General features: G+C 49.9%; 1 protein-coding gene across 1 annotated transcript; it reads left to right on the forward strand.

Annotated features, from left to right (window-relative positions):
- The first annotated feature begins 10673 nt into the window (after positions 1 to 10673).
- LOC140420581 (uncharacterized) lies at positions 10674 to 16314 on the forward strand. Its single transcript, XM_072504577.1, has 2 exons — positions 10674 to 10983; positions 14692 to 16314. Exon 2 carries the CDS (start codon positions 15042 to 15044, stop codon positions 16074 to 16076), a length of 1035 nt encoding a protein of 344 aa, XP_072360678.1. The 5' UTR covers positions 10674 to 10983; positions 14692 to 15041; the 3' UTR covers positions 16077 to 16314.
- The last annotated feature ends 1920 nt before the right edge of the window (positions 16315 to 18234 follow it).

Consider the following 18234-nt stretch of genomic DNA (forward strand, 5'->3'; position numbering starts at 1 on the left):
GTCCTCCTTTGCTGAATTCTAAAACAAGTTCCCAATCCTCAGGCTCCCTACTATATTGTCCCCTCCATTGATCTAATGGAATCTTTAACTTTTCTTGTTCGCCACGATAGCTTCACTTTTGCTTCTGAAAGGAATCTATATTTTATGTAAATAAAATGCGAGTGGTTGCCTATCTATTGTCTATCGTCATACAAAGAACAACAAAGAACAAAGGACAGTACAGCACAGGAACAGGCCCTTCGGCCCACCAAGCCTGCTCGGATCATGATGTCTGTTTAAACTAAAACCTTCTGTGCTTCCAGGGTCTGTATCCGTCTATTCCCATCCTATTCATGGATTCGTCAAGATGCCTCTTAAAACGTCACTGTCGTACCTGCTTCCACCACCACCTCCGGCAGCGAGTTCCAGGCACTCACCACCCTCTGTGTAAAAAATGTCCCTCGCACATCTCCTCTAAACTTTGCCCCTCGCACCTTAAATCTATGTCACCTGGTAATTGACTTTTCCAACCTGGGAAAAAGCTTCTGACTATCCACTCTGTCCGTGCCACTCATAATTTTGTAAACTTTTATCAGGTCGTCCCTCAACTCCGTCGCTCTAGTGAAAACAATCCGAGTTTATCCAACCTCTCCTCATAGCTAATACCCTCCAGGCCAGGCAAAATCCTGGTAAACCTCCTCTGTACTCTCTCCAAAGCCTCCACATCCTTTAGGTAATGTGGTGAGCAGAATTGTAGGCAATATTCCACGTGTGGCCTAACTAAGGTTCTGTACAGCTGCAGCATGACTTGCCAATTTTTATGCCCCAACCATTATCCACCTGCGTTGCCACTTACAGTGATATGTTTCTTGTAATTTCCCAATCTATCACAGACAACTTGCCCCTCATACCATGACAGTTTCCTTCTGCGAGAAACACCCAGATAAATTAGACAAAAGAACCCTGTAACCACCAGAGCCCATCTTCATGGCAACGTGGCTGCTTTGGGAACTAAATATCTTCCAACGTGCAAACACCTTTTCATTCTGTGCTCCTCGTCAAACTTGGAACCAGGTAATCGCAACGAGGCTCAAAAATGGTCAGCCCACCGGAGGCAGAGGTGTTAGACCGGCCAGTCCAGCAGAAAGAAACCCTCCAATCATCACCATTCACCAGATGTCAGAATGAACAAAATGCAGTCCTGCATGTCAGTGAGAGCAGAAACAATAACAACAGAGCCAACATCTGTAATTTATTGTGAACTTGTTGGAGTCACAACAGGTGTGATGAATCACAAAACCCTTCCCCACATTGAGAGCAGATGAATGGTCTCTCCCCAGAATTAACTCGCTAGTGTCTCCGGAGTTGGGACGGTTCATTGAATGTCTCCCCTGCTCAGAGCAGGTGAATGGCTTCTTCCAGGTGTGAACTCGCTAGTGTTCCTGCAGTGTGTATGGATATCTGAATACCTTCTCTCACTAAGAGCAGGTTAACGCCTTCTCCCCTGTGTGAACTCGCTGGTGTCTCTGCAGGTGACATAACTGAGTGAATCCTTTTTCACACTGAGAGCAGGTGAACGGCCTCTCCTCAGTGTGAACTCGCTGATGTCTCCGCAGGTCCGATGATTGAGTGAATCCCTTCTCACACTGAGAGCAGGTGAACGGCCTCTCCTCAGTGTGAACTTGCTGATGTCTCCGCAGGTCGGATGATTGAGTGAATCCCTTCTCACACTGAGAGCAGGTGAATGGCCTCTCCCCAGTGTGAACTCGCTTGTGTGCCAGCAGGCTCGATGAACTAGTGAATCCCTTATCACACTGAGAGCAGGTGAACGGCCTCTCCCCAGTGTGAACCCGCTGGTGTGTCAGCAGGCTGGATAACCGAGTAAATCCCTTTTCACATTGAGAGCAGGTGAATGGCCTCTCCTCAGTGTGAACTCGCTGATGTCTCCGCAGGTCCGATGATTGAGTGAATCCCTTCTCACACTGAGAGCAGATGAACGGCCTCTCCCCAGTGTGAACTCGCTGGTGGATCTGCAGGCTCGATGAAGTAGTGAATCCCTTCTCACACTGAGAGCAGGTGAATGGCCTCACCCCAGTGTGAACTCGCTGATGTATCCGCAGGGTGGATGAATCACCGAATCCCTTCTCACATTGAGAGCAGGTGAACGGCCTCTCCCCAGTGTGAACCCGCTGGTGTTTCTGCAGGGCGAATAACCGAATGAATCCCTTCCCACACACAGAGCAGGTGAATGGCCTCTCCCCAGTGTGACTGCGCCGATGAGCTTCCAGCTGAGATGGGGCCCTGAATCCCTTCCCACAATCGACACATTTCCACCGTTTCTCCAGGGTGGGGGTCTCCTCGTGTCTCTCCAGGTTTGTCGATCAGTTGAAGCCTCGTCCACACACAGAACACGTGTAACGTCTCTCCCGCTGTGAATGGTATGATGTTTTTTGAGGCTGCGTAACTGGTTAAAGTCTTTCCACAGTCAACGCTCTGGAACACCCTCACTCGGGCATGTGTCTCGGTGCTTTTCTAGTCACACTGATGTTTTGAAGCCGACAGAAAAGACAAACATTTCTCCTTCTCGATTCAAAGTCCAGTGATATTCAGTGCCAAGGAATTGAGAGATTCAGTCAGATTGAGACGTGATGTTTGAGATTTCTGTCTGTAATTCCTCCTCTTCTAATATCCTGTAAAAACAATTTATAAAAAGTTACTTTACTTCTCCTCATTTTGGAGAAGGTATCCTGAGGGTAACGACAGTCTGGCCGTGGGGTTAATCCTCCGGGTCCTCAATCTTATTGAGGAATGTCCCCTTGGATCTATTGTGGTGGTGATTCTTTTGTATTTTTGTTCTTTTGGGACGGTTTATGTGCTGTTGACTTTATCCTACTCTGGTACAGACGGAGCTTTTATCTGTGAAAGGAGCAGTTTGGGGAGACTTTGGTGCCTCTGGTGTAAAGTGAGTTGGAGGAGGGGTAATGGCGCACGCCCGATTGTGGCGTGAAAATCTGTTCCTGTTCTCTCTGTCGCCTAACTAATGGCGGCAGTTAATCTGCAAATTTTCTCAGGGAATGTACGGGGCATCCATCACCCTATCAGAAGGAAAAAGAGCCTCTCCTTTCTGAAGGAGAAAGTCAATATAGTTTTATTACTGGAAACACATCTGGATGATGAGGAACACTTTAAATTGAGGCGGGATTGGATGGGGCAGATTTTATCACCTCTTTTTCATTGAGTCGCAGACTTGTGGCAAACCTTATTATACACTATCCAAGCAGTCAGGGTAACTCTGCCGATTACAATGTGCATGTCAATTTCCTTTGTGCCGGTCCCCCCCATCTCCCGTCCCTCCCCTCTGCCCCCTTCACTCGTCGTTTCTGGGTTCTTTCCTGGGCCCTTCACTGTACAATGGGAGTTATCTGCTATTTACAAGTGGACGGTGCCCTCCCTTCCCCCCCATTGATGGGCCTCCCCCCTTCCACCCCGCGCACTCCCTGTCCTGTTTTAAACCTTCCCTTGGGGGTTCCTCTTCTTGTGTTTTTGTTCTCGGCTCTCTGGTCTCTGTGTCAGTTGGTTTCTGGCCTCTCCCTCCTTTTCCCAGTAGCCTCACCCCCCCACATCCCTTTTCCTGCCTGCTCCCTGTGATCCCGTTGGCTCCCGTACACCCACCTCCCTCCCCAGTGTTCCATTGGCCGCTGGCTTCAAACAGGTCCTGGAACAAGTTGGTGAATGGCCTCCACACTTTGTGGGAACCATCCTCTGACCCTCGGACGGTGAACTTGATCTTCTCCAGGTGGAGAAATTCCGATAGGTCTGCCAGCCAGTCTGAGCTGTGGGTGGTGCTGCTGATCGCCAGCCGAGCAGGATTCTCCAGCGGCCGATTAGAGAAGCAAAGGCAAGGGCGTCCAGCCTCTTCCCCATGAATAGTTCTGGCTGATCCGATACCCTGAAGACTGCCATTTGTGGGCCCGGCTCCACCCTCATAACCATGGACATTGCCTCTAAATAGGCTGTGCAGAATTCGACTAGCCTGGGGCATACCCAGATACCCAGAACATGTGGGCATGGTTTGCCGGGCCCCGCTGGCACCATTCACATTTGTCCTCCATCTCCGGGAAGAACCTGCTCATTCGGGTTCTTGTCAGGTGCGCTCTGTGCACAACATTCAGCTGCATGAAGCTTAGCCTTGCGTAGGAGAAGGTGTTGTTGGTCCCGTTCAGTGCTTCGCTCCAGAGTCCCCACCCTATTTCCGTCCCTCGCTCTTCCTCCCATTTTTCCTGGCTTTGGTCAAGTAAGGAGCGTATCCTTATTAAGAGTTGTCCGTACAGGTCCCCACAGTTTCCCTTCCCCAGACTGTCTGCGTCCAGTAACTCCTCTTGCATTGTACTTCTCAGGGTTCCTGGGTGTGCTGGTGTCTCCTTGCAGAGAAAGTTTTTGACCTGGAGCTCATCCCGGTTTGGTAGGTCCAGTCTCTCCATCAGCACCTCTAAGGTCGCTAGTCTATTTCCCGTGTAAAAGTCCCTAACCATCAGTGTTCCCCCATCCTGTCTCCACCTCTTGAAGGTGGTGTTGAGAATGGCTGGTGCAAACCTATGGTTGCTGCAGATGGGGGCCATGATGGACACATCGGTCAGACTGAAATGCTGCCACATCTGGTTCCAGGTTCTCAGGGTAGCTACCACCACTGGACTGGTGCTGGCGGGGATGGGAGTGTTGCCGTGGCGAGGGCCCGGAGGATCATTCCTGAACATGAGGACTCGTCCATCATCAACCATTCTATGACTGGGTCCTTTACCCATCTCCTCACTCTTTCGGCCGTGGCTGCCCAGTGATAGTATTGCAAGTTCGGGAGGGCCAGGCCTCCCATGTTTCTTCTCCATTGTAGTACTGTTTTAAGGATTTTTGAATTCTTGCCCCTCCGCACAAACGCCATAATCACCTTATCTATTGAATGGAAAAAGGCCTTGAGGATGTAGATCGGTCAGGATCGAAACAGGAAGAGGAACCTGGGCAGTACGTTCATCTTGATCATCTGCATCCTCCCCACCAGGGAAAGCAGGAGTCCATCCCATCTCTGTGGGTCGTTCTGGTCAGCTTCCACTTGTGGATCCGTGTCCACTCGTGGGAAACCTGGATCTCCAGGTAGCGGGATTTGTTTTGGGCTATTTTAACTGGGAGGCCCTCCAGCTCTGCCCCTCCCCCTCACCGGGAAATCTTTGTTTTTGCCCAGGTTGAGTTTGTAGCCCAAGATGATTCCGAACTCTCTCCGGGGAGGAGGGGGGTCTCGGAGGTGTACAGTCCCCTGTCGAAGGCCTCAAATGCTTGGTTGACCTTTTTTGGTTGGGCTACGGGACGGCTATGGTTGGGCGGCACGGTAGCACAATGGTCAGCATTTTTGCTTCACAGCGCCAGGGTCCCAGGTTGGATTCCCGGTTTGGGTCACTGTCTGTGTGGAGTCTGCACGTTCTCCCCTTGTCTGCGCGGGTTTCCTCCCACAAGTCCCGAAAGGCATACTGTTAGTTAATTTGGACATTCTGAATTCTCCCTCAGTGTACCCGAAGTGTGGCGACTAGGGGATTTTCACAGTAACTTCATTGCAGTGTTAATGTAAGTCTACATGTGACAATAATAAAGATTATTATACCAGTCTGCCTCTGTTATCCTTTACCTGGGATATTTCCCTCGTGGCTGCCTTCTTTCTCAGCTGGTGAACCAGCAGGCGGCGAGCCCTCTCTGTGCTCATAAAAGGTCCCTCGTGCCTGGCGGAGTTGGTGCACTGCCTTCCTGGTGGGGAGCAGGTCAAAGTTCTTTTGCAGCTTCTTCCTCTCCAGCAGAAGCTCTATGGTCAGGGCCTCGGAGTATCGTCTGTCAACCTCCAGACTGGAGTTGATCAGTTGCTGCCTAACCGCTCTCTCTTCCCTGTCTCTACGAGCCTTTTGGTGATTATTTCTCCCCGAATCACAGCCTTCAGTGCCTCCCAGAATGTGGAAGGTGAGACTTCCCCGTTCTGGCTGTTAGTGATGTACTTACCGATGGCCGGTGATGTTTTCTGGCAGGAGACCTTGTCGGCCAAGAGGGTCGTGTCCAACCTCCATGTGGGGCATTGGGCTTGGCCCATCTCCAACCTCACATCCATGAAATGTGGAGTGTGGTCTGAGATTACAATCATGGATTATTTCGCTCTGACTATTTCTGGAAGCACCGATTTCCCCACAACAAAGAAGCCGATGCGAGTGTAGACCTTGTGTACTGGTGAGAAGAACGGGAATTCCTTCTCATCCGGGTGTAAGAATCACCAGGGATCCACTGCCCCATCTGCTCCATGAACCGCCAGGGATCCACTGCCCCATGAACGTTCCCAGTTCCCTCGCCATGTCTGTCATTTTCCCTGTTCTGGGATTGATCTGTCAGTCAATGGATCCTGTGAACAGTTGTGAAGTTCCCCCTCTCATGATCAGACCGTATCCCCTCTCTTCCATCTCCCCCCCCCCCCCACCCCACCGTATCCCCCCTCTTCTATTCTCCCACCCACCCCACCGTATTCCTCCCTATCTGCCCCCCCCCCCCACCCCACTGTATCCCCCCTCTATCTGCTCCCCCCCCCCCTCCCAGATGCTCTCTTCCCAGTGGGAGATGTGCCGCAGTCCCGCTCTCTCCCGTACTTCCTGGCACTAGCTTTCCCGCTGGTGTGTGGCCCCCCCCCAGGATCGATCTGACCCCCTCCTACGCCCGCTCTGCTTGTGCCCCTGCTGTCTCCTCCTCACCATCTCCTGCGCTCTGCTGCCCTCGCCCCCTCCCTCCTATGAGCTGGCTCCCCTGTTCATTGCGAGGTGACGCAGTCGGAGTGACCTGTGAGCCCTGTCGATCTCTGGCGGTTTGGGGAAGCTGTCCCTCCCAATCAGGTTGCCCAGCGTTTGGGCCACGTATTCGATTGGGTCCCTGCCCTCAATCCCCTCTGGCAGACCCACTATCTGAATGTTCTATCTCCTTGACCGATTCTACTGGTCCTCGATCTTTTCCAGCTCTCGAACAGTGCTCCCCGGGCTTCCAGTTTCCTCAACATGCCATTGAGCATCTTCTGCATCGCGGCTAGCACCTCCGCCAGCTTGACCGTCACCCTTAACTCAGCCTTAATGTCATCCTTCATTGCGTTAAATTCCTTGGTTAGGAACATCCTCCATCCATCGCCTGGTCGGGGGGAGGGGGGGGGCTTGTTTTCTGGGTCGCCGGTCTCCCTCTGTCGGGAAGACTGGAGACCCCTCGCCTCGTGGGGCCGCCGACCCGCTTGCTCGCCGCTCCTGTCCCTTGCCGCAGTTTCTGTGACCCTGCAGCCTTTCGAGCTGTTGCTTTCTGGCATTTTGTTGTCCGCACTATTGTTGAGGGTGAGGGGATGTTTAAGTCTGATTTTGCGGCTAAATTCGGCCGACAGTGCCTATTTTTCTGTTGTATGGAGGAGAGCCACCTGATGTGTGACTACTCAGCACATCCCCGTCACAAGTTCCCTTTCTTTTGAATGTTGACTTGAAACTGCGATCTTATGTTTTGGCGATAAGGCTGGAGGACATCCTTCCGACAATCATGCGGGAGGACCAGACTGGGTTTATACGGAGAAGATTTTCCAGTGACAATGTTGGAAGGTTGCTGAATGTGATTCAGACTTTTCAGAAATATGCATTGGATGGGCTGGTGATCTCCTTCGATGCAGAGAAAGCTTTTGCTCGAGTTGAGTGGAATTATCTGGTGTATCCGCTGCGAGGCTTCGGGTTGGGTGAGGATTATATTGAGTGGATTCAATTGTTATATCACAGACTGGTAGCAGCGGTGTTCACCAATGGTTTAAGGGTGTCGAAGTTTCAGCTTCAGAGAGGAACTAGACAGGGCTGCCCTCTGTCCCCCTTGCTGTTTGCGTTGGTCACTGAGCCCTTGCCAGAGGCTATTAGATCGGATCCTCTGATATCGGGCCTGGAGGGTGGGGTGAGGCAGCACAAATCACTGTGTGTGCAGAGGACGGGCTGCAGTTTGTGTTGAACCCCAGTGTTTCAGTCCTGGAGTAGTGGATAGATTTTTAAAAAGTATTTTCATTCAGATTTTAACATTTACAACACATAACATTACAAAGTAAAACCAACACAAAACCCCTAAACCCACCCCAACTCCCGAACCAACCTCTCCACCTCACTCCCTTCCCTCCCCGCTAGCAGTTGACGATAACCAGCTCCTTGAAATGATAGAACATAGAATCCCTACAGTGCAGAAGGAGGCCATTCGGCCCATCGAGTCTGCACCAGCTCTTTGAAAGAGCACCCCATGTCTCCACCCTCTCCCTGTAACCTATTAACCCCACCTACCCTTTAATGTAAGCCGACAAAGGCTCCATCTCCCTGCCCCTACCCCACGCCTACTCTGCGATCGCCGCCCAATAATAGTATAACAGGTTCAGCAGGGCCAAGCCCCTGACTGTTGCCCTCTCTGAATCACCGTCTTCCTAATCCTTGCCAACTTATCTGCCCATACAAACGATTAAACCAACCAATCCACCCCCATAAAGAACAATTTCAGCAAAAAGACCATTAGGCACGGAGATAAAAATAAAAACCACAGCAAAATGTTCATCTTAAACAGCTGTACCCGATTGTGGATAGATGTAGTGACTTCTCTGGTGAGAAGATGAATTTTACTGAGTCAGAGGCCATGCTGGTGGGAGGAGGGGGGTGTTGAAGGGTAAGCCTCCTCCTCTTGCTAAGTTCCCTTTCAGATGCCCCCGCCTTGGGATTTAAATGTCTGGGAATGTCGATGTCCCCCTCTTTCAGACAGCTATAAGGGACTAATTTTCCACAGCTGATAGTGACTATTAGGTGGGACCTTGCCCAGTGGTCGGCTCTTCCGATTTCATGGTGAGGGAAGATCGCCTTCATTAAAATGAATGTGTTGTCCAGACTGTTTTACCCTCTGCAGAAGTGGCCTATACTGCTGTCGACCAGAGTCATTAAGGAAATTAATGAAATGATTAGTACATTTATCTGGAACAAAAATAAACTTCACCTCAAGTTTGTTAAGCTCCAATCACCAGGAGCTAAGGGAGGTTTGTGTCTCCCAAATATCAGGCTTTATCAATTGGCCTCTCATCTTAGGTTCATCCGGAATTTGGTTAGGATAGACCCAATATCCATCAGGCTCGATATGGAAGCAGACCAGCCAGTTATCCCTCTATCCAAAACTGGCATAGACTGATTACGGAATGTATCCCATTGCAATTTTTAATGTCTGTACTTCATTCTAAGTCTGATGCATCTGTTAAATTATGAGACCCCTAGCTCAAATACATGTGCTCCAATTTGACTGGCTTGCTCCTCCAGGGCTTTCAATTCAACTGAGCCCAGAGTAGGGCACAGTGAGGCACAGTGGTTAGCACTAGGTTTGACTCCTTGAGTAGCTGTCAGCGTGGAGATGCACATTCTTCCTATATCTGCATGGGTGCTCTGGTTTCCTCTCACAGTCCAAAGATGTGCAGTTAAGTGGCTTGGTCATGCTAAATTGCCCCTTCGTGTCTAAAGGTGTTAGGTTAGGTGGGTTGACGATGATCAATGCACTAGATTATGGGAATATTGTGGGGTGTATGCCTCAGGGAGTGCTTTTTCTGAGGGTCAGTGCAGACTTGAAGAAGAACCTTCTGCACTATCGAGATTCTGTGTCATCTATGTTATTTTAATTTGACTATGCTGTTAGTCTGTTTTGTAATATTTTGGGGTATGCGCCCTGCATTGTTATTCTTCTGTTTTTATATAATCTTACCCTCTTTCCCCACTCACGATGTTAACCTGTTAACTGGTTGTTCAATGAATCGGGCATTTCATATAGCAGCTCCAGTCCCTAAAATATCCTGCACAAATTAATTTTGCAATGTGTTGCTTGTATTTATGCGGCAGTATCAGTTGTGCTACACTATCCCCATTTTCCATCAATATTTCTGTTCGTCTGTTGCATTCATTATTTAAAAAATGGTTTAAAAAATATATATATATTAAAAATCTGTCCAACTCATCCTTGAATATATTCAGTGACTCCGACTCCACTGGTCCCTGTGAGAGAGAAGTCCAGAGACTAACAACCCTCTGAGGGAAGAGATGACTGGAAATATATAAATAGCGACAGTACAATATAACACAACCAGAAATAACAATAAATGTATTTTATTACAGAACCATAAATAATATATCTAATCTGTACCATTTAAAAATACCAGACATATCTCTGTCTGATATTAATTTACTGTCTCTTAAATGTCAGCCATCTCCAGGGGAAATCAGCCCTTTAATTGTGAACATTGGGAAAGAAATCACCCTTTTAGCCAGACAAATAAATGTGTCAAGCTGAGGGAGCAAAGGGTGTCAATGTGTTTAAGAGAGAAAGAGAGAGAGACCTGGGCCAAGCTTTCCAGAGTCTGCACCCTCCCGGGATTCACTTCCTTTCCCTTCAGTTGCTGCAAGTGACGCATTGAAGGTCAGAATGAGAAAAGAAAGTGTTTTACTCACAGATGTTGGCGACAGGAAAGGTTTTTCCTTCACTTCCGCTGTGACATCACAATGGCGCCCTGCCTGAATCAACCAATAGGAATTACTCTATTCCACGTTATCGTCATCGGGTTCCAGTGCGCAGGCCCGGCGCTCCCCGCCCCCACCCGTTGCTTCGCCCGCCCCCTGAACAAGGGAGAAAAAAACCGACAACAGAACCTCCTCGAAACAAGGTTTCCAGGCAACCGGCTGACGGCCAGAGCAAGATGCCAATCGGTGATCGCCTCCTGCCCACGACTGCGCATGTCCAAGGGAGGGGGAACTGCGCATGTGCGAAGGATAGCCCGCCTCCTGACCTTTTTCCTGAGCTATTGACCAATGGAAAGAAAGAGTTGGAGGACCGGAAGGACTCTTGTCCTCCAGCTGATCAGCGCGGGCTTTGTATAACTGCTGGATTGAACTTCACAAGTTCTTCCTGTCTCCAACATCTGTGAGTAAAACACTTTCTTTTCTCGTTCTCACCTTCAATTGGTCACTTGCAGCAACTGAAGGGAAAGGAAGAGAATCCAGGGAGGGTGCAGACTCTGCAAAGCTTGGCCCAGGTCTCTCTCTCTCTCTCTCAAAGACATTGACATCTTTTGCTCCCTCAGCTTCACACATTTATTTGTCTGGCTAAAAGGATGGTCACAAGGAACAGAAATAATGCTCCACACCCGCCAACACATCACCAGACTGCTCAGACTTGTATAATCCTGCATAGAATTCCCGAAATTCTTGTTTATTTCCTCCGTCTTCATGGCCCTTTTCCTTCCACCAAGCCACACAGAGAAAATCGCTCCAAAGTTGGCCTTTGTATTTGCTCAAGAACTTCACACGTCTGGAGGGGGAAATACCAGGGGCCAAGTTAAAGAAAAGGAAGAACTCAAACTCTTCCTTAAAATGTGTAGTAAATGAAGTACCTCTTGTCAGGAAGGCACCAAACCTCCACTTTCTCGAGTAAAAGTTCCAGTGGGGGTGGGGGGTGGAGGGCGGTGTGGGGGTAGTGAGGGGTGGGGGTGGGGGGGGGGGGGGGGGGATGTGAAAATGAAAATATTCCCTGTGGTGCAGGAGAATACCGTAGAATCGTCCTCGGCACAAAAAAGTCATTGATTCTAGTACGGCATTGCTGTGGGACTGGAAAGAAGGTTAAATCTCCACCACTCGGGTGCAAAGTCCTCCAAACATCCACATAACACCTCCTCACAAGCTGAGGCCAACACCCTAGCTTGAAGTGAGGGGAGGGGTGGGGGGGTTGGTTACTGGGAGCTTATCTACCAGAGGATTTAAGTGGCAGTTGAAGTCGCCAAATGTGAGTTGAAGCCACCTCTGCAAAATTCACAAAAGCCTTCGTAATTAATTCCGGGAGCAATTTGGGGTCCATAAACATTCATTATTGAAACAACATCTCCATGCATCGAACCTCTAATGGTCACATATCTACGTTCTTTATCCTCCGTGCAGGTTTCAACTTTGAAAAGGATATTTTTATTAATAAAGATTGCCACATCCCTGCTACTTGATGAAAAAAGAGGCCCAAAAAAACCTGCCTCACCCAATTCCGCCTCAATTTAAAGTACTCCTCATCACAGAATCCCTACAGTGCAGAAGGAGGCCATTCGGCCCATCAATTCTGAACCTGCCTTTGAAAGAGCACTCTACTTAAGCCCATGCCTCCAGTCTATCCAAATCACCTAGTATTCCTACCCAATCTTTTTCAACACAAAGGGGCAATTTAGCATGGCCAATCCACCTAATCTGCACATCTTTTGGACTGTGGGAGGAAACCGGAGATCCCAGAGGAAACCCACAATGACACTGGGAGAATGTGCAAACTCCACACAGCCAGTCACCTGAGTCCGGAATTGAACCTGGGTCCTTGGAGCTGTGAGGCAGCAGTGCTAGCCACCGTGTCGACCCCAATTGAGTTTAATCTAGATGCGTTTCGTGGAATAAAGCTATGTCGACTTTCTCCTTAAGAAAGGAGGCAATCATTTTCCTTCTGATAGGGTGATGGATGCCCCGTACATTCCCTGAGAAAATTTGCAGATTAACTGCCGCCATTAGTTTGGCAACAGAGAGAACAGGAACAGACTTTCACGCCACAATCGGGCGTGCTCCATTACCCCCCTCTCCAACCCACTTTACACCACAGGCACCAAAGTCTCCCCAAACTGCTCCTTTCACAGCCCCGTCTGTACCAGAGTAGGATAAAGTCAACAACACATAAACCCTCCAATAATAACAAAATACAAAAATACAAAAGAATCACCACCACAGTAGATCCAAGGGGATATTCCTCAATAAGACTGAGGACCCTGAGGATTAACCCCACAGCCAAACTGTTGTTACCCTCAGGATACCTTCTCCAAATTGAGGAGAAGAAAATAAGGCCCAACAAGGAAATGGGGATCGAATGTCCTTCCCGCATTTTAGACCCACCCATGAAAACCTGCATCCACCACCACCCACCCTTTGGCAATGGCGCCACTCGGTTCTGCCATAATTAACGCTCGGATAATAGAAGAAAGATGATGGATAATAAGCACACGGCACATCTACCATAACTGAGATAAGATAATACGAGTCCCTGGAACACTCGAGGAGAAGAAGACATTCAATCGGCGCTCACAGAATAACAACTCCCTTCAACAGGATAAAAGATAACAAATTCAGACAACAACACCATGATAGGGAAAGAGTTTAGATTAGAGCCTGAGTTAGCCTGAGCTGCAAATCATCGCTCCAAATCCTTGCCATTCTGGATTTAATGAAGGCCAAGGCAGTAGTCGGATTATTGAAAGACTTGACGGAGTTGTCGGATACAATTTTCAGTGTCACAGGATAAAGCGACATAATTCACTCCCGCAGCCTTGAGTTCCCTTCAAACTTCATCGAAGCCTCGATTCTTCGTTTGTGTGGCTGCCGAAAAGTCCTGGAAGAAGGAAATCCTCACTCCCTCATGGAGCCAGGTCCCACCTCGCCTTACCCGTCTCCAGGACCTTCTGGTTATCTTTCAAGTTGTGGAAGTGAATGATTACAGGCCTGGGATGAAAACTATCCCTCAGCCTCAAAGACAGGATCCGATGCCCATTCTCATTGGAATCGCCCAGGCTTCACATCCAGCTTGGGAAACGTGGCAGCCGGTCCTCGAAGAACCTAACGTGAGCCTCACCCTCCACACCTTCTGGCAGGCCGACGACTTGGGTGTTATTTCGCTGACCCTGGGTTCTCCACGTTCCGGGACTACTGCCACTGGCCAGTTTTCCAAGGATTGAATTCTTGCCTCCGTCGAGGAGGCACCTTGCTCAACTTTCAGGATTCTTTCCTCGGGATCATCGAGCCTCTTCATGGTGTTTTGAAGCTCGGCCTCATGAGCTCACAGATATTGAGTCAGCACACTCAGCCTCTGGTCAGTAACACGGCTGATAGTAATAATAATAATCTTTATTGTCACAAGTAGGCTTACATTAACACTGTAATGACATTACTGTGAAAATCCCCTAGTCGCCACACTCCGGCACCTGTTCGGGTACACAGAGGGCAGAATTCAGAATGTCCAAATTACCAAACAGCACGTCTTTCGTGATTTGCGGGAGTAAACCGGAGCACCCAGAGGAAACCCACACTGACACAGGGAGAACATGCAGACTCCGCACAGACAGTGACCCAAGCCGGGAATCGAACCCGGATCCTTGGCACTGTGAAGCAACAGTGCTAACCACTGTGCTACATTGCCTCAGTCATCAAGTATTTTCAGGAACAACATTGATACGTTTTTAGATATTGAAGATATCGAGGGATATGGGGATTAGTGTGGGAAAATGGTGCTGATTAGATCGGCCAATGAGCTCATTGAATGGTTGCGCAGGTTTGATGGGCCGAATAGCCGACTGCAGCTTGTATTTGTTATGGCCTCTGTGTCCAGGACAGGAAGCAGTGAGCATGGATCTGTCAATCAGCCTGAATCAGCACCTTCAGGAGAATTGGGAGGGTGAATATTAGATACAGCAGAGTGAGAATGGAGGGAGAGTGTGTGGGATGGAGATTTACAGCTTTTGAGGAATGAGAGAGGAAAGAATGTTCTCTAGGAACAAGAATTGTCTGTTCTGAATTTCTATCCTGTACTGACAGTGATGTCTTTTGTAAATTGCTTTTACAGGATATTAGAAGAGGAGGAATTACAGACAGAAATCACAAATATCACGTCTCAATCTGACTGAGTCTCTCAATTCCTTGGAACTGAATATCACCAGACTTAGAATCTAGAAGGAGAAATGTTTGTCTTTTCTGTTGGCTTCAAAAGATTTTAACCATCAGTGTGACTGGAAAAGCACCGAGACACACACACCCGAGTGAGAGTGTTCCAGAGCACCGACTGTGGAAAGAGCTTTAACCAGTTACACAGCCTGAAAAAACATCACACCATTCACAGCGGGGAGAGACCGTACACTGTGTGGACGAGGCTTCAACTGAGAGTCAAACGTGGAGAAACACGAGGACACCCAAAACATGGAGAAACCGTGGAAATGTGGGGACTGTGGGAAGGGATTCAGGACTCCATCTGCACTGGAATCTCATCGACGCGTTCACACTGGGGAGAAGCCATTCACCTGCTCTCAGTGTGAGAAGGGATTCACTCAATTATCCCACCTGCGAAGACATCGACGCATTCACAGTGGGGAGAGGCCGTTCACCTGCTCTCAGTGTGGGAAGGGATTCACTCGGTTATCCTGCCTGCGGCCACACCAGCGAGTTCACACTGGGGAGAGGCCGTTCACCTGCTCTCAGTGTGAGAAGGGATTCACTACTTTATCGAGCCTTTGGAGACACCAACGAGTTCACACTGGGGAGAGGCTGTTCACCTGCTCTCAGTGTGAGAAGGGATTCACTGAGTTATCAAAACTGTGGATACATCAGCGAGTTCACACTGGGGAGAGGCCGTTCACCTGCTCTCAGTGTGGGAGGAGATTCACTGAGTTATCCAGCCTGCGGACACACCAGCGAGTTCACACTGGGGAGAGGCCATTCACCTGCTCTCAGTGTGAGAAGGGATTCACTACTTCATCGAGCCTGCGGATACATCAGCGAGTTCACACTGGGGAGAGGCCATTCACCTGCTCTCAGTGTGAGAAGGGATTCACTACTTCATCGAGCCTGCTGATACATCAGCGAATTCACACTGGGGCGAGGCCATTCACCTGCTCTCAGTGTGAGAAGGGATTCACTACTTCATCGAGGCTGCTGACACACCAGCGAGTTCACACCGGGGAGAGGCCGTTCACCTGCTCTCAGTGTGAGAAAGGATTCACTACTTCACCGAGCCTGCGGAAACACCAGCGAGTTCACACTGGGGAGAGACCGTTCACCTGCTCTCAGTGTGAGAAGGGATTCACTACTTCATCGAGGCTGCTGACCCACCAGCGAGTTCACACCGGGGAGAGGCCGTTCACCTGCTCTCAGTGTGAGAAGGGATTCACTACTTCATCGAGCCTGCAGAGACACCAGCGAGTTCACACAGTGCAGAAGGCATTAACCTGCTCTTAGTGAGAGAAGGGATTCAGATATCCATACACCCTGCGGGAACCCTCGCGAGTTCACACCTGGAAACTGCTCCGAGCAGGGGAGACATTCGATGATCCCTCCCAACTCCGGAGACACTAGCGAGTTAATGCTGGGGAGAGACCATTCATCTGCTCTCAATGTGGGGAGGAGGGGATTGTGATTCATTACACCTGTTGTGCCTCGGACAAGTTCACAATAAATTACAGATGTTGGCTCCGTTGTTATTGTTTCTGCTCTCACTGACATCCAGGACTGCATTTTGTTCATTCTGACATCTGGTGAATGGTGATGATTGGAGGGTTTCTTTCTGCTGGACTGGCCGGTCTAACACCTCTGCCTCCGGTGGGCTGACCATTTTTGAGCCTCGTTGCGATTACCTGGTTCCAGGTTGGCGAGGAGCACAGAATGAAAAGGTGTTTGCACATTGTAAGATATTTAGTTCCCAAAGCTGCCACGTTGCCATTAAGATGAGCTATGGTGGTTACATGGGGCGGGATTCTCCGACCCCCCCGCCGGGTCGGAGAATCGCGGTACCGGAGATTCGGCGGGGGTGGGAATTGTGCTGCGCCGGTTGGCGGGCCCCTCCCGGCGATTCTCCGGCCCGCGATGGGCTGATGTCCCGCTGCTGTAATGCTGGTCCCGCCGGCGTGAATTAAACCACCTCCCTTACCGGCGGCGCGAGCGGGCTCCGGGGTCCTGGGGGGAGGCATGGGGGGATCTGGCCCGGGGGTTGCCCCCACGGTGGCCGCCCCCATGGTGGCCTGGCCCGAGATCGGGGCCCACCGATCTGTGGGCGGGCCTGTGCCGTGGGGGCACTCTTTCCCCTCCGCGTCGGCCATAGCCTCCGCAATGGCCGACACGGAGGTGAACCCCCTCCCCCCCCCCCCACGCATGCGCGGGGATGACGTCAGCTGCCGCTCCCGCGCATACGCAGACTTCCGCTGGCCGGCGGAGTCCCTTCGGCCCCAGCTGGCGTGACGCCAAAGGCCTTCCACGCCAGCCGGCGGGACGGCAACTCCTCTGGCGCGGGCCTGGCCCCTAAAGGTGCGGAGGAAGCACCTTTGGGGCGGCCCGACGCCGGAGTGGTTCACGCCACTCCATCCCGCTGGGACCCCCCGCCCCGCCGGGTAGGGAAGAGTCCCGCCCATGGTTCTTTTGTTTAATTTATCTGAGTGTTTCTCGCAGAAGGAAACTGTCAGGGTATGAGGGGCAAGTTGTCTTTGGTAGATTGGGAAATTACAATAAACATATCACTGAAAGTGGCAAAGCAGGTGGATAAGGAGCTAAGAAGGCAGACGGCATGCTTGTCTTCATTGGTCGGGGCATTGAGTATGAAAATTGGCAAGTCATGCTGCAGCTGTACAGAACCTTAGTTAGGCCACACGTGGAATATTGCCGACAATTCTGGTCACCACATTACCAAAAGGATACGGAGGCTTTGGAGAGAGTACAGAGGAGGTTTACCAGGATGTTGCCTGGCCTGGAGGGTATTAGCTGTCAGGAGAGGTTGGATAAACTCGGATTGTTTTCAGTAGAGTAGTTTTCAGAGGTTGAGGAACGACCTGATAAAGGTTTACAAAGTTATGAGTGGCATGGACAGAGTGGATAGTCAGAAGCTTTTTCCCAGGTTGGAAAAGTCAATTACCAGGTGCCAGAGGTTTAGGTGTGAGGGGCAAAGTTTTGAGGAGATGTGTGAGGGAAGTTTTTTTACACAGAGGGTGGTGAGTGCCTGGAACTCGCTGCTGGAGGAGGTGGTGGAAGCAGGTACGATAGTGACGTTTAAGAGACATCTTGACGAATACATGAATAGGATGGGAATAGACGGATACAGACCCTGGAAGCACAGAAGGTTTTATTTTAGACAGACATTATGATCTGAGCAGGCTTGGTGGGCCGAAGGGCCTGTTCCTGTGCTGTACTGTCCTTTGTTGTTCTTTGTATGATGATAGACAATAGACAGGCAACCACTCGCATTTTATTTACATAGTGAAGCTGTCGTGGCTAACAAGAAATGTTAAAGATTCTAGTAGATCAATGGACGAGACTCATAAAGAGGCCCAAATAGAAGTGAGCCTGAGGATTGGGAACTTGTTTTAGAATTCAGCAAAGAGGACCAAGAACATTACATTAACACTGATAA

Source organism: Scyliorhinus torazame, chromosome 5 (genome assembly GCF_047496885.1).
Source record: "Scyliorhinus torazame isolate Kashiwa2021f chromosome 5, sScyTor2.1, whole genome shotgun sequence".
NCBI classification, from domain to species: Eukaryota; Metazoa; Chordata; class Chondrichthyes; order Carcharhiniformes; family Scyliorhinidae; genus Scyliorhinus; species Scyliorhinus torazame.

What these genes read in the sequence shown, in the direction of transcription:
- LOC140420581 (XM_072504577.1), top strand. Translation starts at nt 15,042, where the DNA reads ATGGAGAAACCGTGGAAATGTGGGGACTGTGGGAAGGGATTCAGGACT.